We start from the raw sequence: 23,267 nt of genomic DNA on the forward strand, positions 1-23,267 counted from the left end.
TTTGCATAATGAGTACTTTTACTTTTACTTAAGTATATATTGTATACATGTTTACCTCAGTAGAATTTTTAATACAGGACCTATTTCTTCACTGGTGCTTTTATTTAAGTGAAGGTTATAACATTTAAATAATAACTGATGAATAAGTAAAGGGACATACGCTAAAGAATAAAATCAACACAATGGTTTTAACTGGTGAACGCCTCTGTTGTTTATCTATATTTAGAAAGAGTCCGCGATGTGAGAAGGTTTATCTCCATGCTTCCTGGAGTTCTCGCGAGATTTTACGAGAGGATAAGTTGAGGGGAACATGGCGACGTCTAATTTGCTAAAGGTAGGACCCAGTCCAATTCAATTATTTTGTGTTCATCGCTCGCTTAAAGTGCGTGTCAGTCGCGTGGTGTGATGTTGGCGTTTAGCTCCAAACTTAACGAACACCACACTGCACCTGTGCTGTCAGTGTTGACGTGAGCTCGGAAGCAGTGAAGTTACATCTGGCTAACATTAGCTACTTATCACTGATTTAAGCTAAATATAATAGCTACACCACAGCTAACTAAATATGAAGGAAATAGGCAAGACACGGTGAACCCGGAGGGACCGATAACGAATGTGAGACGTATCGTTAGCTTTAACCTGCCCTGATATACATTCACATTATCTGTGTTAATGTCACACGCTAGCTACAGACCTCACATATCATCTGTCTTCAGTGACACAGGAATCAGCAGAAGACCACCCTCTCTGAAAGACATGCTAAAGGCTGACAACAGCAACTGTCGCAGCAGGTTTTCTGTGCATTGTGTGAACGCTAATCCCCAGCTGCTATCTTGCGAACTAAGTTTAGCTTTACAGGGTCCTCGGGGGGGGGGGGGGGGGGATGTGTCTTTAATTAAAACAAAAATGGCATTGCAGTCAAAACAGAAGACTTTTGCAATTGAAAAGAAGTGTCTGTATGTGCAGACAGGCAATCACCCAGTGCATCAGTTACTATCTCTATTCTGTTCTACCTTGGACTGTACTAATCCAAATACACTTTACAACAAGTATATAGAACAAAGCACACAGCAAGCAAATCAAATAAACATTAACAGTACAACAACCACATTAAAACATCAATGTTAAATGGATGTTGATCAGTCAAAAAGCTCTTATCAGGACTATTCCAGCTATATGATTGGGTCTTAAAACCTTATTATATTAAATCAAATCTTAAGAACATTTCAGTGCAGTAAGTAACATTTTACATTGAAAACATGCTGGAATATTCTTAAGGCACGTATTGAGAAAATAAGGATTTAACTAAGTACACTTTCTCAAGTACTGTAGTCGGCATTTGAGGTACTTGTACTTAATACTTCTATTATTGCATCAATAATTATAATCCGATGATATATTATTCTAATATGGGCCATTCTGCATAATGATTATGTATGTACTTCTTTAACTTTAAGTAGGTTTTTCTGCTGATATGTACCTTTACTTTAGCAGGAGTTTGCATGCTTTTAACACAGTGTTCCTGCACTATAGCATTGGTACTTTAACTTTAGTAGAAGATCTGAGCACTTATTCACAAGCATGATGACATTCGTAGACTGTAGGTAGGTAGAACATGATTTAATGTGCTAGTTTGGCATGTTTTAGACTCGTAATGTATACTTCACACCACAGCCTGATTCCCTTAACCTCTAAATTCAGTCCAGAAGAATCTAATACCGTTACAACCCAAGTTGTAATACATGAACAAACCCAAGTAAGTGTTTGTTCATGTGCAAACACTTACTGTTTACACACTGCAATGACAATACAGTGGAATCTCATCTTATCCTAATATTTAGTTGTTTTTGTGTCGTTGCCTTACTTTGGCATAAACAGCTCATGAACAGTTTGAATCGACTTCCCTCCTGTCTGTTTTCAGAACAAAGGCTCCCTTCAATTTGAGGACAAATGGGAGCTGATGCGTCCGATAGTGCTGAAGCTGCTGCGGCAGGAGTCCGTCACCAAACAGCAGTGGTTCGACTTGTTCTCGTGAGTTCACTGTAATGCGTCTGCTGTCGGCTCAGGGATTGATGGTGAATTTGTTAAGAAAGGTCATTCCTCATTGGTCCACAGAGACGTCCATGCTGTGTGCCTGTGGGATGACAAAGGTCCAGCTAAGATCCACCAGGCCCTCAAAGAGGACATCCTAGATTTCATCAAACAAGCACAAGCAGTAAGACCATAATGGATATTTGTGTGTCTTTCTAATTCTCCCCATCATCATAGACTGTTCTTCTTGCTTAATATCTGTCAATTAGATTCTGCGGGTTTCAATCAGCCCTGTCTTGTGTTCCTCACCGTTTCTAAGCGGGTGTTGAGTCACCAGGACGACACGGCGTTGCTGAAGGCCTACATCGTGGAGTGGAGGAAGTTCTTCACGCAGTGCGACATCTTGCCCAAGCCTTTCTGTCAGCTGGAGATCACGCTGATGGGCAAGCAAGGAAGCAACAAGAAGTCCAACGTGGAGGACAGCATCGTCCGCAAAGTGAGGAGGAGGAGGAGTGGGCGAAAACTAAATAAGCATGTTGTGCACGTCGTCGTGTTCTGACTGTGTGTCTCTCGGTCTCTTCAGCTGATGCTGGACACGTGGAACGAGTCCATTTTCTCCAACATCAAAAACAGGCTGCAAGACAGCGCCATGAAGCTTGTCCATGCTGAGCGGCTGGGAGAGGCCTTTGACTCCCAGCTGGTCATCGGAGTGAGAGAGTCGTACGGTGAGACACACAGGAACGCACGGTTTTATGAGAGTAGCTTATGTTTCCCAACTCGCTATACTACAGCGTTGATGAATCCAAATGGCATTTAAGATACTTTCAAAGAGTATCATAATATCATATGATCGTGGACTCCCAAGTTTATCTGAAAAATGGTTCCTTCTCCTTCACCATAGTCCTCACAGCTACAGTTATAACTGCTAAATACTACAGGAATGTGAGGAAATCTAACTTCGGGTATTTAACTTGTTCAGTTTTAGTTCATTTCATAATTTGTGTCCTTCATTGTGAGAAGTTTCTTCGATGTCCCCCCCCGCTCTTGTCCCCATGACCTGTCCCCATGACCTGTCACTATCAATGCGGCTTAAATGCCTCGTGATCAGTATTAATCGGGTTTTATTTTCTGCCCTTCACTATGGGATGGCTGTTACATATTGTGACTTCAACTGCAAGTTCTGCCGTTTGAACTGTTTATCTCTTTTATCTTGATCTATATCTGAAGGCTGCAGACACATGTTGACCTCTCCATATCTTTTTCTGTGTTTTGTCTCTGAGCAGTGAACTTGTGCTCCAACCCGGACGACAAGCTGCAGATCTACAGGGACAACTTTGAGAAGGCGTATATGGATTCTACCGAGAGGTTCTACAGAACACAGGCGCCCGCCTACCTCCAGCAAAATGGGGTCCAAAACTACATGAAATATGTGAGTATCCGTGGCTTTGAGGAGAACTGGATGCTGCGTTCCAACATGGTGGCCCGGTACTTCCTGTGAAAGATGCTCACTGTATATGTGTGTGTGTATATGTATGTATGTATATATCTATCTATCTATCTATCTATCTATCTATCTATCTATCTATACTATACTATATATACTATATATATATAATAGAGCCAATGTTTCTCATCACTCATGGACTTTAACTGAAGCATGTTCTTCTCGCCAGTCTATCGAAAACAAGGAGGGAAAACAAAGCCATGAATATGTTTTTATATTATTTATCTATTGTTGGTCAGTTGATAACGTGAAGTTCTGCACTGTTTTGTAATCACTCTGTTTTGTAATCACTCCGCTCCCAACCACTCAGGAGTTTCTGTTTGCCGCTGCCAGCTTGCTGAAAGAAAAGAGCTTTCAGTTCTCACCGTAGTAAAGATAACACCGGCCGCTGAAACTTGAGGCTTCTATTGAGGCTCCTTTTCCCTGTTTTGATGATTGTGGCAAAACACCAGTTGGATGAATGAAAAGAGGAAACAGTCGATCCGCTGCCGTGGCTGATCCCATGCCTGTCCTCTCCACAGTGTCTCTCTTACTCAAACAAAACGGAGGCGTTGTGTCCGTTAAAGCGCAGCATGGGCCACAAAGCTTTAACACTTTGTGTAGATCGAACACGGTTACTTCAATGACCTTTTCTTCCCCAGACGTTTTTATTCTGTAGGATTTTTCCACAGTAAGACCTTTTGAAGTAACCCAATTATAGAATATGTTTTATATGGATTTAGAAAATGTCTTTCTTTAACAACTCGTACAGATATATTCGTTATTATGTGGCTTGTAAGAGTGATTTGCTACTTTCACCAGTTTTCTTGTGTTTTGAATTTTCTCTGAGGTTTCCCTCCCTTTGTAACCGTCGATGGCCTCGCAGCGGCGAGATGTTTTTCTTATCGAACTGAAAACAAAAATGACAAATGGCAAAATAAAATAAAGTACACAGATAGGACAGAGGTTGAGACACATTATTGTCCGTCAAATAATTTCTATAAAACCATATTCTTCTTTGATTGCCAATGTGCTCATAGTTGCATTTACAGGCAATGGAAATTATGTTTTAATTACATTTTTTTATTTTGCTATTATAGATGTATAGAGTACCTTTCTCCGGGGTTTCATGCACACAGAATTTAAATGCTTCACATCAGAAATAGATTCTGTATATTGTGTGTGTGTGTGTATGTATATATATGTATATATATATATGTATATATATGTATATATATATGTATATATATGTATATATATATGTATATATATATGTATGTATATATATATATATGTATATATATATGTATGTATATATATATATATACGCTTTTTGGTTATTATCAGGTTTGAGATCTCGTTGAGTATTTTCTGTGTATACATGTAATAACTGAAAGTGCATGCACTGTTACTGTGTTTTATCACCAGGCTGATTCGAAGCTGAGGGAAGAGGAGAAACGTGCGCTGCGATACCTGGAGACGAGACGCGACTGCAACTCTGTACAGGCAGTGAGTGTTCTACAGTTATGTTATTATTTAATTACAATGTTATACGTAATGGTGTTCACTCTCTTCCAAAGTGCAACTCACATTAATGCAATACTCACTTTTATAGCAGTTTTTTGTTTTAACAGCTGTAGTTTTAATCTCATGTTGATGCGGTTACACATTTTTTTGTTACTTAGATAACAACTTGTATATATTTTTACTTGTATTTATTAAAAGAACAGTTTAGGGAAATATGCATAATGGTATTTCCTTTGTTTCCGACTGTGAGATTAGAAGTCTGTGCCTTGTGTTCAGTCAAAAAACAATTAGAAATAAAAGAGACCCGCTCTAGCACATAACAATCAACAAGTTATTGTTTTTAAACAAACAAATCAAAAGCATAACAATCAAATCACATTTCCCAAAATTCTACATTTTATTCCTGTACTGCACACATCTCTCTTGTATTTCCGCTGCATTGTTCGCCCCTCTGTTTGTGTTCCCAGTTGATGGAGTGTTGCGTCAATGCGCTGGTCACATCATTCAAGGAGACCATCTTAGCCGAATGTCCAGGCATGATCAAACGAAATGAGACAGAGAGTGAGTACGGACGGACTGCTCCCACCAAAGGCACAGCCAGCTCAGGTTTGCACCAGGAAGTAGCCCTGACCAAACCTTCTTACCCAGCATTGTGTTGTTGTTGTCGCCACTCCTCTTGAATGAACGTGTGATGGTACACTGAGGATTGTTAATCTCTCAGAAACATGAAGCCGCTCAGAAATCATTCTTTTTACCTCCAAGAACCTGCCTTAGAAATGTCACGTTTCTATGTTTTATACAGTATCACAATAATCCAGTGATGACCGTCTGTACGTACATGAGTGCATTGCAAACAGGAACTGCTAATCGCTAATTCTGCATACTTTTAACAGTGCTAATTTGCCAAAATATAAACTAATACAAATTGTTGTAGTCCTGAAGATCAGACTTATTTTGCTGTTGCTGAGTAGCTTTTAAGTCGCTTTGAGGATTGTTTAATTATGGTTATATATGTACAGTATATATTTTGTTCAAATGAATGTTTACAGAGCTGGAAAGAAAATGCTTTATCAAGTATTGCAAATATTTTATTCCAATATTAAGCCAAATACATTTCACTACAGAAACAAACCTTTTTTTGAGAAATATACCCATGTTTTTCTTTTTATTTAACAAAACAAACCAAAGTCCAAAGTACTTAAATAAAATACAGTCTATAATTTGCAGGTGCCTAAAATCCACTTTAACTTCTTAAAACAAGCTTTAACATTTTTGTTCCAGACATTTTCATGATTCAAATGTAAATTACTATAATAAACGATCTTAACGTTATGCTGCTTGCTTATGTAATTTGATTTGACAAATGGACAAAAGGGGGTCCACGGTAATGGATTTTAAAGTAGCTCATCACCTGCTGGTTTCATAATGCACAATTATAAGCTCAGCATTTACTGCTGCTGTCACTTCTTCAAGCGATAACTTTGCTTTTCCCTGCACCACAGAGCTGCACCTGATGTTCTCTCTCATGGACAAAGTGCCCAGCGGCATCGAGCCCATGCTGAAGGACCTGGAGGATCACATCATGAGCGCCGGCCTGGCCGACATGGTGGCCACAGCAGAGACCATCACCTCTGTGAGTGTCAAATACACGTTTGTGATTCGGGTGGGAAACTGACATCTGATGAATGCAAGTTGAGTCTTGATGTTAAAGGGACAAAATAAACAATTATGTTTTTCCTCTTAGCTGTAGTTCTATTTATCAGTCTAGTGTTGGAGATGTCGGCCTCCTCACGAAGGCATGTAATGGAACTAGATGGCACTCAGCTTGTGGTGCTCAAAGCGCCAAAAAAAACAAAGTCAGCAGCATCTCTCTTTTCGGAAATCATGACCGTGTTACTCAGGAACATACACAGACGTTGTTGTGAGAAGTTTCATGTAGGAACTATTTTCTCTCTACCGGACTACACCCACCAACCATATCACCGCGCAGAAGGAAGCGTGCACATATGCTCAATACTGCTAGCTCATCTAGCACCATTAGGCGAGCTAACGTTACAGCTCAGGCGAGGAGGACGCAGTTAATATGAACATGTCGCGCTGTAACGAGCACGAGCCTTTCGTTCAGGAGTAGGTGTAACTTTTACTATCTTGTCTCACGCATAATGCACTTATATGCTTGTTTACACACATACACAGGCTCATCACATTGACCGGTGTCACCTTCTGTTCTTTGTTTCAGGACTCGGAGAAGTATGTGGAGCAGCTGCTCACCTTGTTTAACCGCTTCAGTCGGCTGGTGAAAGAGGCCTTTCAGGACGACCCTCGCTTCCTCACAGCTCGAGACAAAGTGAGCTGCACTTTTACCAGCATGGTGTCATTGTGGTAAACGCTTGTCATAAGATGTTTAAACTGATCACAGTCCTGTTATCCAAACTTCTTTTGCAGGCTTATAAAGCTGTTGTGAATGACGCCACTATATTTAAGTTAGAACTTCCCCTGAAACAGAAAGGGTAAGAGATGCTCCTTCTATAACATTCAGCTTTTGCCAAAGGCGATAGTGTCTGACCGCTCTAGTTTTCCTCTCGTGTGTTTACAGGGTTGGTCTGAAAACTCAACCAGAGTCCAAGTGTCCAGAGCTGCTGGCCAACTACTGCGACATGCTCTTGAGGAAGACCCCACTGAGCAAAAAGCTCACATCTGAAGAGATAGAGGCCAAGCTCAAGGAAGTGGTACGTTTCAGGAGCCCTGGCTTCATTGGTTAGCATTGTAATGAGACAAGCGTAGAGTGGTAGATCCTGGGCCGCATTTTAGTTCATGTATGTGCAGCGAACTAAGCTTTTAATCTGAGCTTCAGTGAACATCTGTGTGCTCTTTCCTTTGCAGCTGTTGGTGCTGAAGTATGTGCAGAACAAAGACGTGTTCATGCGCTACCACAAAGCCCACCTGACCCGTCGACTCATCCTGGACATTTCAGCAGACAGCGAGATAGAGGAGAACATGGTGGAGTGGCTCAGGGTGAGATCCCAGTGTGTGTGTGTGTGTAATGAGTGAGAGTATACCTTCAACTAATCTGAAAAAAAAGTTTTTATTTTACATCAGTAGCATTAAGTGTAGCCAAAAACTTGAGGAAGTATTTATTTTACCACCTGTAAAACAAACTGTCTATCTGTGGTGTTGTGTATCCTAACAGGAAGTAGGAATGCCAGCTGACTACGTCAACAAGCTGGCCAGGATGTTTCAAGACATCAAGGTGTCAGAGGACCTCAACCAATCTTTCAAAGAAATGCATAAACACAACAGGCTTGCTTTACCAGGTAAGCGATAGATGAGCGTCTCACTCGCACGTAAAGGGATAGTTCGGATGTTTTGAGGTGGGGGCGTATCCCTTTAATATACATGGTGCTGGAGATAGTTCAGCATGAAGACTGGAGTGCGGTGGCGTCTCCGTGCCCTGCCAAGTAATAATCCAGCACATTTACATTAGATTACATTTTTTATTTAGCCGACGCTTTTATCCAAAGCGACCTACAATAAGTGCATTCAACCAAAAATTGCAGTGATCACGCAAATACATAACCTTCATCAGATATGCTGATCTACCTTAAGTGCTCCATTCCAGGAAAATAGGAGATAGAAATGTTTTTTTTCAAATTTTGTTGAGGTGCGGCCTTGAGTTGTGACACAGATGAGTTTTCAGTCAGTGACTGAAGATGTGCAGAGTTTCTAATGTATAATTTGATTATAACCAAAATGTGACTTTTGTACACAAATGTCATGCAACCACGATGTCTCTGTGTGTTCCCCTCGCAGCCGACTCGGTCAACATAAAGATCCTGAATGCTGGAGCGTGGTCGAGGAGCAGCGAGAAGGTCTTCGTCTCTCTACCTACCGAGCTGGAAGATTTGATACCGGAGGTCGAAGACTTTTACAAGAAGAACCACAGTGGCAGGAAGCTGCACTGGCATCACCTCATGTCCAACGGCATTGTGAGTACAACAGCAGTGCAACCCACAGCAGTTCTGTTTTGCTTGTTTCTTCGTGAAAGAAGCTGGGAAAGTGTCTAAACAAAATGTCGTTCGTCCAGATAACCTTTAAGAACGAGGTGGGCCAGTACGACCTGGAGGTGACCACCTTCCAGCTGGCTGTGCTGTTCGCCTGGAACCAGAGGCCCAGAGAGAGGATCAGCTTTGAAAACCTCAAGCTAGCCACTGAGCTGCCGGACGCCGAGCTGCGACGCACTCTCTGGGTAAACGGATAGCGTGTTGTAAGAGAAATAAACCATGAAGATAAATCTGGTCATTTGGTTCCGTCATGATTCTCACAAATGTGTTTTTGAAGTACAGATGCAGTGCTGTAAGTATTGTGTTTTAATATTTGACGTAGCTTGATTTCAATCTGTTTTATTGATCCGATTATTTGTTTTTACCGCTTCCCTCTGAACCGTCACGCTTTTCTCACTCTCCCAGTCTCTGGTGGCGTTTCCCAAACTCAAGCGGCAGGTGTTGTCGTATGACCCGGTGGTGTCTTCACCCAAAGACTTTGCAGAAGGAACACTATTTTACGTCAACCAGGAATTTTCTCTCATGTAAGTAAAAGTTATCGGTTCTGGCCCCCCCCCCCCCCCCCCCCCCCTTCCACCAAAGCTGCAACATGTCCTCACATGTAAATCCTTTACAGCTTTAACAAATCAAAATAAATGTCATACTAGTGACCCATGCATGAGCATGCACCGCCATTCTCCGACCTGCAGATTGATCTGCATATCACTTTTGTGCAACACGCACCTGGTCGTTGGGTGCTCATCGTGCAAAATAAATATTTTGTTACATTTTTAAACATGTTTATGAATTTAATTTGCATCTAATAGTAAAGTCAGTATAAACTACAGCGATGTTGTCTGCAACTGTAAACTTGTATCCTACATTGATTTGTTTGTGTTTTTATTTAAAATCTACAGAAAAAACTCAAAGGTTCAGAAAAGGGGGAAGATTAACCTGATTGGCCGGCTGCAGCTCACCACAGAGCGAATGAGAGAGGAGGAGAACGAGGGCATCGTCCAGCTCAGGATACTAAGAACACAGGTACAGATATGAGCTCGCAGCATGCGGGTGAAGATACTGCAGGTCTCTTTCATTGTGTAACACCGCCTGCTGAGAATACATGGTTTCCCCTTCCATTTCCCACCGTGGAGTTTCAACAGACACCCGTGTTTGTATTAACTACAATACAATCCATCTGTCTCACGGTTTCACTTTGTGACCAGTGTTTTTCCTCTTCATCACACCGTTGTGTTTCCGCTCTCCAGGAGGCCATAATCCAGATCATGAAGATGAGGAAGCGCATCAACAACGCCCAGCTGCAGACGGAGCTGGTGGAGATCCTAAAGAACATGTTTTTACCACAGAAGAAGATGATCAAGGAGCAGATCGAGTGGCTGATCGATCACAAGTACATAAAGCGGGATGAGACCGATTTAAACACCTTCATCTACATGGCGTAGCACAGCACAGCGGGATGACTCGCGTTGACTTTGGTTTCAGTGGATCAGGCCTGATGGACACTAGGATATTTCCAGGCTCCCCGTCCTCTATTTAAAATTACAATCCATTCTTGTGCAGGGAGGCATGAATTTAAGACTGAGACCTATTTAACAGAAATGGAACTTCCTGCCTTAAAGTTGTACAAAGAAAAATAATAATTGCAGTGGGAGTCTGCACCAAGTGGTTCTAACTGTTTTTAGATTGAGGGAGTTTCCTTTCTGTCCAGATGGGGCTGTTAATCTGTTAATGGTCTGTTTTTGATGCCGCGGTGTGTCGTCTGGGCAGCTACTGAAACACTTGTGCAAGTCTAAACGGCATGCCGACAGGAAAAGCTGAGGAACTTTGGATCTCGAAATATCTGCAGTCCAGTTTTCATTCCACGTCAAACACCAAGACCACCCGAACCTCGAACAAAACGCTGCCCTCTTACCGAGCCAGCGGGTTTGTGCTGTCGCAGCCCTCTGCGGTCACAGCTAAAGTGATCAAACACTTAATCCGGACATTCAGTGTGTATAAAGAGCCAGATAAGCACTTCACAGTTTGCAGGACTGAAGCAGACGGCCAACTCAAAACCCCGCCAGGCCTCTGTCCTTGGGTAAAAAAATAAATAAAAATAATAGCATATTGCTATAATCCAGAATCCATTTACCTCTACCGAATGTACCCAGGGACAAAGGTGGTGTTGGGAGTCGAGCTTGGAGCTCAGCTCTTGTTTGTGACGGCTCTCTTTTCTGCAGGAAGCCTGGGGGAAGAAGCTGAGGTCAGTATTACACGTGGTAAATACTACTCAGCTTGAGCAGAGTGTACCATGAGATGTGAATAATGAAATAAACAGCACCTTATTATAAAAACAACAGGCTTGTCATTCATCCTAGCTCAGCTGAACATTTCCCCACAATTCATTTTTTTTGCATATAAATTAAATCGTTAATGTTTTATCTTTCAATATGTTTTTTTCTAAGAGGGCACCTCCATCAATTTCACACTTAAAGTAATAACCAAGAGTCGTATGAGAAGACTCATTACACTCATGACTGTATGGTAAATGTGAAGTTAGTTGGTTAGCTTAGTTTCGCATTAAAGACGGGAAATATGGGGAAACGGCTAGACTAGCATAGATAATTAGTTTTTTCTACAATTGAACAAAGCTAGGCTAGTTCATTTTATTTGTGAAATCCTTAATGTCTCCAGTAGCACTTCAGGGAAAATCATCACCAAAGTATATATTTTTATTACACAGAAATAGTAATTAAATAGTAGGAAAATGTCTGAAATTGGAAAAAAAAGAAAGTAAACTGGAGCAGGAAAGAAATGAACACTTTCTATGACGCTAGTGTCTATAATGCATTAAGAACATGTATAGTTACAGTTATAAACACTCATGAATATCATGCTTTATAACAATAAAAACACATGGTAATGCATTTTTTGATTACCTGCAAATCCTAAAGAGACTGAACAAGACCCCAAACAGGGCACAACAGGTCAGTAGTTTGGCTTTATTATGATCAGTGTAAAATCATAATTTAAATTAGGTATAACAAATGTAGGAGGGATTCATATTAGAGTTTAGGTAACATAAATGTACCGTTACTCACAAATGCATTAAAATAAAGAATGTGTTTGTCTGTTTAGCACTTGAGGCCAAATACTTACAGCTGGACAAACTCGGCGAAGGAGGATGTGGATCTGTATTTGCTGGCTACCGCAAAGCAGATTATCTACCTGTAAGTGTTACACACACGTTCTTGCACACACACACACACACACACACACACACACACACACACACACACACACACACACACACATACAATTTGGACAGGAAGTGCTAACCAAAGTCTTGTTTGTATCTCGTGGGTTGCCATCAAACACATTCCCAAGGAGAACATCATCTGCCAACACGTGGTGAGTGAGCAACACCTGCTGCTGTTAAAGTCTGCTGTATTCAACACTCTGTTTCTGAATGTATTACGGATGAATCATTTTTCTCTCTCATCTCTGTTGTGATGTTTCAGGACGATGATGGGAAAGAGCTCTCTGCGGAGGTCGTCATTATGTTAAAACTGGCGGCCGAATCAAAGGGGACGTCGGCACCCGTATCCCTGCTGGACTGGTACGATCTGGACCAGGAGCTGATCCTGGTGCTGGAGAGACCGATCCCTGCCGAAGACCTTTACGACTACATCAAAGTTAACGGAGGGTCCTTAGACGAGGAGGAAGCCAAGGTAAGCTGCTGTAGTCGGCTCAGAGTCACAGCCATGAAAACATGTCAGAACATCCTCCTCTCTGATCCCTCATCTCTCTCTTTCTGTCGGACAGATCATACTGAAACAGCTGGTCGAAGCAGCAATTTACCTGGAAAAAAACCACATCTTCCACCGGGACATTAAGTCAGAAAACATTTTGATCGAGAGCAGCTCGGACGTCCTGCGAGTTCGTCTTATTGACTTTGGTCTGAGCTGCTTTGGCGAGAGAGAAGACAGTTATCACATCTTCTACGGTAAGATGTCTGGCTTTACTCCTGCTCTTCACTAACTTGTACCCATCTGTGACTTCTACATTCAAACAAAGCTCCTCATCCTCACTGTCTTTTTATTATGTATATTCTAGGTACTAGCATCCCCCCAGAGTGGTTCAATCATGGCATGTACAGTGCCGGACCCACCACAGTATTCCAGATAGCTGTCGTCCTGTTTGAAACCCTCCACAGAGGTGTACAATTCGATACCGTCAGGTTTTATACAGACAAGTTGAGAATCAACAACGAGCTCTCCAAAAGTAAAAAAAAAACAACATAAAGATACATGATGGCAGACACAAATCTGGTCATTTTATTTCACTTTCTGATGGATCACCGGAGCCGTCGTCCTCACCTTTACTCTCCTTCTTTCTCTCCAGATTGCCAGGATTTGTTACAGACATGTTTGAAAGTAAACCCCGATCACCGTCCCACCCTGAAACAGCTCAGCAGTCATCCATGGCTCCAATAGACCCAATAGAAAGTTGGACTCTGCTGTAAAAGCTTGAATAAAATTGTTTTGTTTTTTTAAATGGCTTTTTGTGTTTTGGCCAATCACAGATTAGCATGTTTCCTCCAAACAGTCCTGTAGGTGTCGCTGTCAAAGCATTTTAATCAGTATTTGAATCATATTTTTTTTCCAGAGACTTCTAAATAATACTGAGTTTTAGAAATAATGTATTTCAACCAATTACTCTCATTTATATTTAGATCTTCCTCTTCTCTCTCTGGTTGACACAGAGCTTTACACCATCAGGACACCTTCTGTGTGTTGTTGATCAGTGATCAGTGGTGGTACTCAAGTACAAATTTGATGAACTTGTTGAGTATTTCTATTTTGTGCCAATTTATACTTTAAACTGAGCTCCACCCCGACCAACTGCATTAGTAATTAGTTAGTTAGTTAGTAGTACCATAATGTATTTAATACTCAGTAAATTATCTTGTACTTCTTCCACTACTGGTGGATGGACAGATATATTTAAATACTAATACCTTTACTTTGTAGTTTTTTTAATACGCAAATATTGAGACATGTCAATAAACCTGGAATTCAGGTAACTGGTGACCCCGGTGCCACAGCTGTATTCTCAGTACAGATAATTCACATCAACCTAGAACCTTTACAACATGGACTTTATCACAAAGTTACATTTAATTCAAGCCATTTTTCTGCTGACAGGATACATTGTTGCTGCATGCATTTTGAATAAATGTGCAGGCTATAACTAATAGTATATATTAAAAGGTTGACAAGGCAATATATTGAATCAATATCTGTATGCAGTATATAACCAGTGTTTATACCTGGTATCCAAAAAAATCCTGCCTTTATTGTTATTTCTCAAACATTAATATCAATTAAAGCTCAGATATATCTTCTTAGGTGTTACATATGGGCAGCGTTGAAACTGGAGGGCTGTAATTAGGTGGATAGTGTTTCCTTAATTACAGCATATTGCATCCTCTTGTTATTTCTGACAAGAGTTAGCTGGGCGCATGCTCAGTCTGTCTGCATCCCCCTGTCTGCATCCCTCCTGAGCACCACTGTCATGTACTGGCAAAATAAACATTACACTTCCTGTTCACACCTTCAAAATAAAAATAACAAATCAGGAGTTTGTAAACGTGTGCGCCAAAAGGATGTAGGATGGAGAATTGCACCCCAGAAAATAAAAGGTGCATTCCACACTTGTGTCCAAGTGATTCTAACACACAATATGCCTCAGATCAAAGCTACAACAGAAGTAGTCAACTAAGTATGCAGTGTAATGAGGATGACGTGTTGCATGTGAAGTGATCACTTTAACTGAACACCTATAACTCTAGACACCAGAGAGGCCCAGAGTGAATATAGGCCGTCTAAAGCTTTAATCTGGCCCTAATTTAGGGAATTGGTTGCAGGAGGAACCAGGCCTGGGGTTGCATTCACCAACACTATGGTTACATGATACTGTTATTCACCTGCACCAGGGGAGCTGAGTTTACCGCATCAACACCAAATCAGAAGCCATGCACTTTTTGAATTATGAAGTCCAATGTTTACGCCGTTCTATATTATTGCAATTCACCAATAACAGTGTTGGTGTAACAGATACAAAAGCAGCGGAAACAACAAAACTCACTCACACAGTTAGCTTTTTTAATTGATCGGATAAGACGTGCTTGATAGCTAAATTCTGCTCATTTACATATCCAGCAATTACGGATAATTAGCATTTATTTTGTCTGCTGTTTTGTAACACATTTGGGTTTTTGGTGCCTTTTTGGTGATTTTTTTTAACTGAGCCAACACAGAGTGATACAAGGTATTCTTCTTGTTTTTGGAAACATTGGAACAAATATCTGTATGTTTTTTAACCACGAATGAGTTGAACTGCAATCATGCGTCTTGGTGTCCTCGTATTGTATTGTATTTAGCTTTTTATTTTGTTGTTTTGTTGCTTTATAGACTCATGTGTCTGGAAATTAAGTTGAATAATCTATGGTAGAAATACAATTACATTTTGGCGAAAAAACGCTTATTTTTTGCAAATTTGAAATCAGCAGAAGAGCACTTCCGTTTTCCGTGCCGTCTTCCTCCATGGCAGCTTGACGCTGCTCGGGTGAGGTGATGAGAGAGAGAGAGAGAGAGAGAGAGAGAGGAGCTCCACCAGGGAGGGAGAGAGCGAGAGAGAGAGAGAGAGAGGGAGCGTGGTGAGGAATCCCTGCAGCCCCAGGAGAGTGAGAGCCGGACCGGCTGGACCCCCGGAGGAGGACCCGAGAGAGAATCACGTTGCCACGGGAGAGGCCTCAGATCAGGTAACCGCGGCCGTGAAACCGCTTCATCCTGCATCCCCGGGCATGCAGGAGGGCTGCTGTAGATAGAGAGAGGAGGCGACGGTCGGCGAGCCGCAAGAAGCGACTTGTCAAATCTCAGGAGATCCGAGATCCGAATACTTACCGTCATGTGGCCTTATGTGGCCTCTCTGTGCAGGGCTTGCTGAGCCGATAACATGTTGAGAGAGATGAGAGGAAACATTCATCAAACAACTGTATTTTACTGGTGTGAAATCGGCTATACATTTTGCGCAATAATAGCGGCATATTGGATGTCAAGGCTGCTGGTCCCGCTGTGCTTGTTTGTGTTTGTATTCTGCTGAGCTTTTGTAAGTTCATTGGGTATTGCAAAAGGTTTTTTTTTTTTACTATACTGTGTCAATACTGTGTTTTTATTATTACAACGCACAGCAAAAGATAGATCCAAAGTTGCCATTAATCTATACAGGATCCATATCTGCCAATAACACCAGTGGAGCATTCAGGAGCACCGATATCTTCAAGCTCATAGTTTGGGAACAGAAAACCAAATGACTGAACATGTATTACTAGACATTCTGAAATCAAACAGGGACTTTATTTTGTGTCATGCTTTGGACACCGTTCCTGCCTCTGTCTGACGCTGTGGAGCCCTGTCTTCCCCTGCATGAGGAGTAATACATTAATAATTTCAAGAAGTGTATTGTTCTGCAGAGCTAGAGAGGACTGGTGCACATTTATAGTCCATGCCCCTGTGTAAGCCCCAGTTTAGGCTGCTTGCCAGGTATCATGGTTCAAACAGTGGAGTCTTAAGACTCCCAGAAGCTCTTGTTTTTCAACACGAGCTAAGATCATTCAAATGGTCAGAGAACTTTCAACAGCGGCTGATTTAATAACAGATTTTATTCTTACTACTGTCATCCAAATACAATGTGGAATAATATACAGTCCAAGTTAATACTAAAATAACAATAATAATTTGTCCATATAGATCTTTAAAATTAATTCTTATCAAATAAGGGTTGACCCAACTGTGTCTCGATCTGGGGGTCCCTCAACCTTAGTGCACTTTAGTAAGATTCTAAAGTTCAAACATTGTCGAGGCATAATTGTCTCACCCTAATATGTGGCATTAATGTTCATGAGAGAGAGAGAAATCAATACACTACAGTAATCAGCACTCCGATATTGAGTGCAACCTCATGTTTTATAGTATTCCTGCAAATACAGTAGTTTATATCTTGATATTTAACCTGTTCTCCCTCACGTAAACATATCTATGTGAGCTCATAGCAGCGAACTGCTTGTGACCAGAAAAAAGTGACTTGTAGTGTCGCGTGTCATGGCCAAGCCTACTGAAGATACTGCAGAGAGGAGATCACGATGCTGGGAGGACGGGGAGCTGGGATAGCCCTCCTCCCTGATGAAGAAGAGGAGGATGGATGAAGGATGGTCTGGCGCACCCCTCCCTATTCTCTCTCTCTTTTCTCTCCAACTCTGACTCTGTCTCTCCCCCTCTCTCTCTCTCTCTCTCTCTCTCTCTCTCTCTCTCTCTCTCTCTCTCTCTATACTGGTGCATTACTGCTCACTGTTCTCCTCTCTGAGTGTAATCAGTCTGTCAGCAGTAGCAGACTCAATCAGTCACTCCCCCACCACCAACACCCGAACGCAGTCCTCCCTGATCTCTGACCAGTGCACTGCCAGATTCTGCCGCTGCCTGCGGTGCACATTAATGATGTGCATGCTGCACAGTTTTGTGAGCGGTTCTGATCATTACATCTAATCGGGAAACACACTTTCCTTGACAACAGGTCCCTGTGACATTCTTTTTCCGGGGACTCAAAGAGTAGCATGCGGTGTCTCTTGTTCCTTATCATTAATGCCATCATAATTATAGCCTCTCATGTACTTTGTCGCTAATGTTTGCATCAATCTCTAATTCTATAATCCTGCAGCCAACATGCACCGTGTCTCCACTATGTGTGCAGATCTATCCACTGGATTGATTTGTCACTTGTGTTTGCATTTCTTAGCACGAGTTAACATTGCGTTGTGCATGCTTGCTGTACATCAATATTGAAATGGTCACCCCAGAGAAACTCAGTAGCCTGGAGACACTAGCAACAACATCCTACATCCAACATCCAACAGCATCCAACATCCTACCCAGAATAAAACAGTTAAAGTAACAGGCTCTCCCTCGTGATGCCAGGCAGAGTGTGGAGAAAATTGTTTAAGTGTAGGCAGACACACCATTATCCTCTGGTAACACTGCCTCCCTGGATATAAGTAGATTTTACTCTTTTTTTTTCAGTCCAATTGATTGGTCAAAAGGAAGGGTGTCTGCCTCGGGCTGAACACGCCGGTCCCTCTCAGGGTTGTATCACAGGAGCTGTCCGTGGTGCTGTTCAGTTTGTGGTCCTGGAAAGCCCACCATCTGCTTTTTCACTTTTCCCTTTCTTCACCTCCCCTGATTAGCTGCATCAGGTATGTTCAGCCAACCCAGACCAGGCATCAGGTTGACAAAGATATTTTAGACTGGTGCATAGTGATAGGCCGGTCTTAATGTACTCAGATTAATGTAATGCAATGTAGAGAGTGTGACAACAATACAGGCAAACTCTGAACTTAAGATCCATGTTTGAATGGAAGCAAACAAGTAACAATCAGAGGTTTTTCCTTATCCGTATGCTGTACACACATTGTAAAACCACTTGAGGCAAATTTGTGATTTGCAGTGCTCAACAATTACTTTATAAAAGTCACTGCTTCAGCTTTTGGTTGCTGAAACAAAAACAACATGTTTGCCATTGTTAGTCAGCACAGATGCCTGTGAGTAAACAGACTCCAACGCACTAGCAGCGCTGTCACGTGCACTGTCGTCTGCTTCTGACTTAAACAGCAAGATTAAATCACTAATGCGACGAATGTAAAACATCTATTTGAGGTGCATGTTTTCCACATTTTGTAAAATTATTTGACTATGTTAAAAGAGGTTGTAATAGCACCCTCTCCCAAAAACAATCAAACATGTCTCATAATTTCATAATTCGTGGCTTGTTAAAAATGGCGTGGAGTGACTGATAAGAGGGGAGAGAGTTTTTAGTGATGGCAGTGCCCTGTTAGAAACATGCAACAGTGAGGACATCATCATTAAGTCTGTCTTTGATGATCCTGTTGAAAGTTGGATAAATAGTATTATTATTATTATTTCTTTACAAATCTTTTTTGTTTCTGTTTTTGGTACAATCATTGCTGAACGATCCCGGTAAAATGTCCTCGTAACGTCAGAATCTTGCACTTACTTTATGTGTAAATGGGCAACTGGTTGCCAACAAGTTTGACATGTCAACTTTAAAAGGTGACGGTCGGTGCCCCCCCCCCCCCCCCCCCAAAAAAAGAGTTATTGCAGGATTAAAAGAAGTTTATAATCAAATGGAACAATATCAATTAATAACAATCTTTTGAATTAACATTTCCACATAGGTGCTGCTGTGTCTTGAGGCTGTCGAATTTTATTTTCGACCTCCGTTTGATTGCGGTGGGGCTTCTTCTGTCACCTCTTTAAGTCTAGTTTGTGAACTCCATGCCTACACGCCACTGCCTGTTGCACGTACACACAAATAGTGTCACATCAACATCGGAAGCATCTGTCATAAGAGAGAAGTGTGCTCGTTAGCCATACATCGCTTTGACAGTCGTGTTGTGAGGAATTCTGTCGTTGTACCACTCCCCAAAACTCTGTGGTACATTTGCCAGTGTGCTGCACGGTACCATGCTACAGCAGTAAAATGAGATGAATGTTGACATCTGCTGACCAGCAGTTTCTCCTGCTCAATAAGACGAGCATGGCAGAATGAAGCAAGGGCAGCTTGCAGTCTGGACTGACGCTCACATTCAGCCATTTGTTCGCGTGTGTTGTTCAATAGCGGCAAAGATCACGGACGGATTCTGGGACTGGGAGTGGTTTATCAAGACCGCTTCGGCCTTTAGCTTCACAGGATGACTGGCTTCTGTTACTGCTCAGTAAACAATCAGCGAAACACAAGCTCGGCACAGCTGGAAATGAGTAGAGAGTAAGCATTATGAATTATTTGTTATGCTGGATCAACACGTTGGAGCTGAAGTGTAGCTGCTCATTAATACACACCGCATTACACACTGTATTATGTGTCCACAGTGCTCCCATCTGCTGGAAGGGGCACTTTGTTTCCCTCTACTGCGCCTCGGAGTGTTGATCATTGATTGGACGGCTTTTCCCTCCAGCTTTTCACCTCTCTCCACTGCAGGAGCTGTCATTTATGAATCATGACTCGGTTGTTTGTTTGTTTTTTGGGGGGGGGGGCGTCTGCATCGTCTGTCAGTCATGAATTAGTTAACATTTCATCATTATTTCATCCTCAGCAGAAGTTTTCTTCCCCTGCAACATATTATTTCTCACGGTTCAGCATGCTTTACACCGTTAACATCGTCTGCTGTTGACGGTTATGATGTGCAACGCTCTCACTCTTTGTCAGTTCACTTAAATTTGGCGATAACTTGGTATGATGAATGACGCGAGTGCCGTCTTGCCAACATCAACCCTTTCCCAGCCACTGCGTCTCTCGTCTGTCTTTATTGCCCATTATCTCTGAAATGTCGTAAACAAACTGGCCACTTTTAGCCACTTTATGAATAACCGATTCCTTCCAGCCTCCTGTGGTTTGCTGCAGTCCCGTTCTTCCTGTAGCGTGGGCAGTTTGTAATGTATCTCCACTTTATTCCTTTTCCATCTCTCTTGCTTCCCCCACGTGTAGGTGAGCTTGAAGTCTTATATCATCACAGATCACGTCCTCACAAACGTCTGTCTGCAGTCCAACAGTATTCTCTTCCCACATCAAAGAGTCCGTGTCCACTTATATGACTGTTGAACATTTTGTGCTCTCACTTTTTGCGACGCTTTAATCATCAATCTCATTTGAAAGGATATCGTTGAATGTCGTGTGACAACTTGAGCTCAGAGACGTTGACTCAGGGTCTTACCTGGGCTTTGGGTATCGGCCAGTACTGATACGAAGGCAGTGCATGCATACCAGATCTACTCCCTCTGTTCTTACCTTTTGCAATAAAAGCCTTAGACGTACAATATTTGCAGGCGAGTATTTTTGCATTTTCAGGTTGTTAATTCGCCATGTCCCCGGTGTGTAAGGCCTTAAGTCTGGTATGCAGAAGTTGCTGGTAAGATTTCTTTAAATGATGCAACAGGCAAAGACTTGTTTACATCACAGAGCAGAACATTCAAGCATGGATAACTTTCATTCAGAGCAGAGATGCTTGACGTGTCCAAGATTGAAAAATAATTGATCAAATTAATTAATCATAACCGGAACAACAGAACAGGAGTGTCGATCTGAAACAGAGTTACGTTTGTCAGTTACTCAGTCGATATGGAAAAATACCTTCAGAGGGCACAGAGATGATACCATTTAACCAATTACAAACAAAGAACATTTTTAGTGTTTTTTTTTTTTTATCTCATTGTTTTGGATTCTTTATTTCCAGCAGCAGCAGGAGGCTGATTTCTGCAAAAGAGATCAAAATGGGGGTAAAAATATTGGTCAATATTGGAGTTAAACATGACTCCAAATGAATGCTAATATTGCTACATGCCTGTTGGATGTGTAAACAGGCAGCTGTTGACATCAAATGTTAGATTATGTGCTTCTGACAGTGCCGTTACGACTGGAACACTGGCGGATTGGGCACATTAGAATTCCTCGTTAAATGTGTTCATACATACGTTTATTCAGCTGTAATTCAGAGTGGCGCTTTGTTGTCGTGCTCGCCACAGTAGTGAAGTCATCCAGTGCAGCAGCTTCTCAGGATTGGCTCTCTGCAGGTAATGCTGTTTGCCGTCCACCGAGGCCAAATGACAGCATAGTTTTCCCCATTGCGGTCACGTGCCAAGACACCAGGCCATCTGTCAGATTTAGCTTCCAACTGCGACCTCCTCATTCCCCCGGGAATTTACTTATCACTCAGTCAAGAGTCGGCCAGCTTGTTAATGCTCCTGTATTGTAGTTACTGCATATTCCCTTTAATAACGGTGAAAGACTGCAGACTCGAGGCTTTAGTTAATGCTTAAAACATAGAGAAGGTGTTATTTTACTTTGTTTGGGTGTTTTAAAGGGATCTTCTAATAGGGGAGACTCCTTTTATCCACAGTGATAAATGTATATTTTAAAGCGGTTAAATGTGTGTAATTGTTATATATTATATATTATTGGAATCTAGCTGTATTGAGTGCAGGTTTCAGTTGTATAATGCTGCTCCAAGCCAGCTGCCAGCTTCACAGCCTGTTTGCATTCAACATGAGTCCACAGACAGAACTGTATCTCCTTGAATAATAGGAAAAGTTATTTCTTAATGCTTTCAGGTTAATGATATTTGAAAGGTTCCGTCTCTCCATTCTAAGTTGCTCCTGTTGCACTCTTGATTCGGCATCCCTCCTTTTGCTGCTCACTTCATTTTCCTGAGATATTAGATGACATTGAGCACCGCTGGGAGGTGAACAGGTCGACTCAGCCCAATTAAAGAATACTTTATTTGATAGCGCTGCTTGGTAGTAATGTGGCATTAAGAGACTTCGTCTGGATTTGCTTTTATTACTTTGCGTGCCGGTTGGAATGGCTGATGAGTTTTAGATTATAAAGTAATATTATGTTTAACATATTGTTATTTCTTCAGTTTTATATTGTTTCATGTCAAATAACTTCATTTGTTTCTGTGACTAACTGCTGAAGCCAGAGCTCTGTTGAACCTAGACTGTGGTATCTGCAACCAATGTCATCAATTAATCTGCGGATTACTTGATTCATTTTTTGGTCCATAAAACAAGTTCCCTTATATTGTTCCTTATTTTGTCTGCACAGTTGAAAAGATATTTAATTTACTATCACACAGAAGGCTATAAAAAACTAGAAAATATTGTCCTTTAAGACCAGATAAATATTTTACATTTGTGCTTAAAAAAGAGAGCTGAGAGCTGAGCACGAGTTCTAGAGGAGCGATTCCTCCGACTTCATATGAACATCTGTCCTCCGCCTCGCTGCTGGAGCACAGCGTCGGTCAGAAGCTGAGTCAATACTCAAGGGCCTCAAGCAGTGTTGGGTTATACTGTGGTGTCTTCTACTTGATTTTCATTCATTTCATTATATTCATTTATGTAACTAAAACTACTTTGTTAAGAAAAGATTGTGTTTTTGTGAAGCCGATATCGATATTTGAGAGTTTAAAAAAACACTATCATTTATCTATTGACAAATTAGCAATGAGCTAGATGGCTTTGAAGACGGCACACCTCTATTGATCTGCATGTAGACGTGACCTC

General features: G+C 41.6%; 2 protein-coding genes across 3 annotated transcripts; both read left to right on the plus strand.

The window, feature by feature from the left end:
- The first annotated feature begins 287 nt into the window (after positions 1 to 287).
- cul5b (cullin 5b) lies at positions 288 to 11,432 on the plus strand. Of its 2 annotated transcripts, none has more exons than XM_076102148.1 (19): positions 288 to 334; positions 1,919 to 2,028; positions 2,113 to 2,212; positions 2,348 to 2,524; positions 2,612 to 2,753; positions 3,312 to 3,457; positions 4,940 to 5,020; positions 5,506 to 5,644; positions 6,541 to 6,671; positions 7,278 to 7,385; positions 7,484 to 7,548; positions 7,635 to 7,767; positions 7,922 to 8,053; positions 8,229 to 8,352; positions 8,849 to 9,024; positions 9,123 to 9,284; positions 9,505 to 9,623; positions 9,996 to 10,119; positions 10,344 to 11,432. In XM_076102148.1, exons 1-19 carry the CDS (start codon positions 311 to 313, stop codon positions 10,536 to 10,538), a joined length of 2,388 nt encoding a protein of 795 aa, XP_075958263.1. In that variant the 5' UTR covers positions 288 to 310; the 3' UTR covers positions 10,539 to 11,432. The 2 variants fall into 2 exon arrangements, with proteins under 2 accessions (XP_075958263.1, XP_075958264.1); XM_076102149.1 differs by having other exon boundaries at positions 5,506 to 5,599.
- On the plus strand, positions 11,237 to 13,788 carry LOC142959962 (serine/threonine-protein kinase pim-1-like). Its single transcript, XM_076101488.1, has 6 exons — positions 11,237 to 11,354; positions 12,214 to 12,305; positions 12,463 to 12,486; positions 12,597 to 12,806; positions 12,901 to 13,081; positions 13,480 to 13,788. The coding sequence occupies exons 1-6, from the start codon at positions 11,237 to 11,239 to the stop codon at positions 13,569 to 13,571; spliced, it is 717 nt and encodes a 238-aa protein (XP_075957603.1). The 3' UTR covers positions 13,572 to 13,788.
- The last annotated feature ends 9,479 nt before the right edge of the window (positions 13,789 to 23,267 follow it).

Source organism: Anarhichas minor, unplaced genomic scaffold (assembly GCF_050575085.1).
Source record: "Anarhichas minor isolate MPS153535 unplaced genomic scaffold, ASM5057508v1 ptg000027l, whole genome shotgun sequence".
Lineage (NCBI taxonomy): Eukaryota > Metazoa > Chordata > Actinopteri > Perciformes > Anarhichadidae > Anarhichas > Anarhichas minor.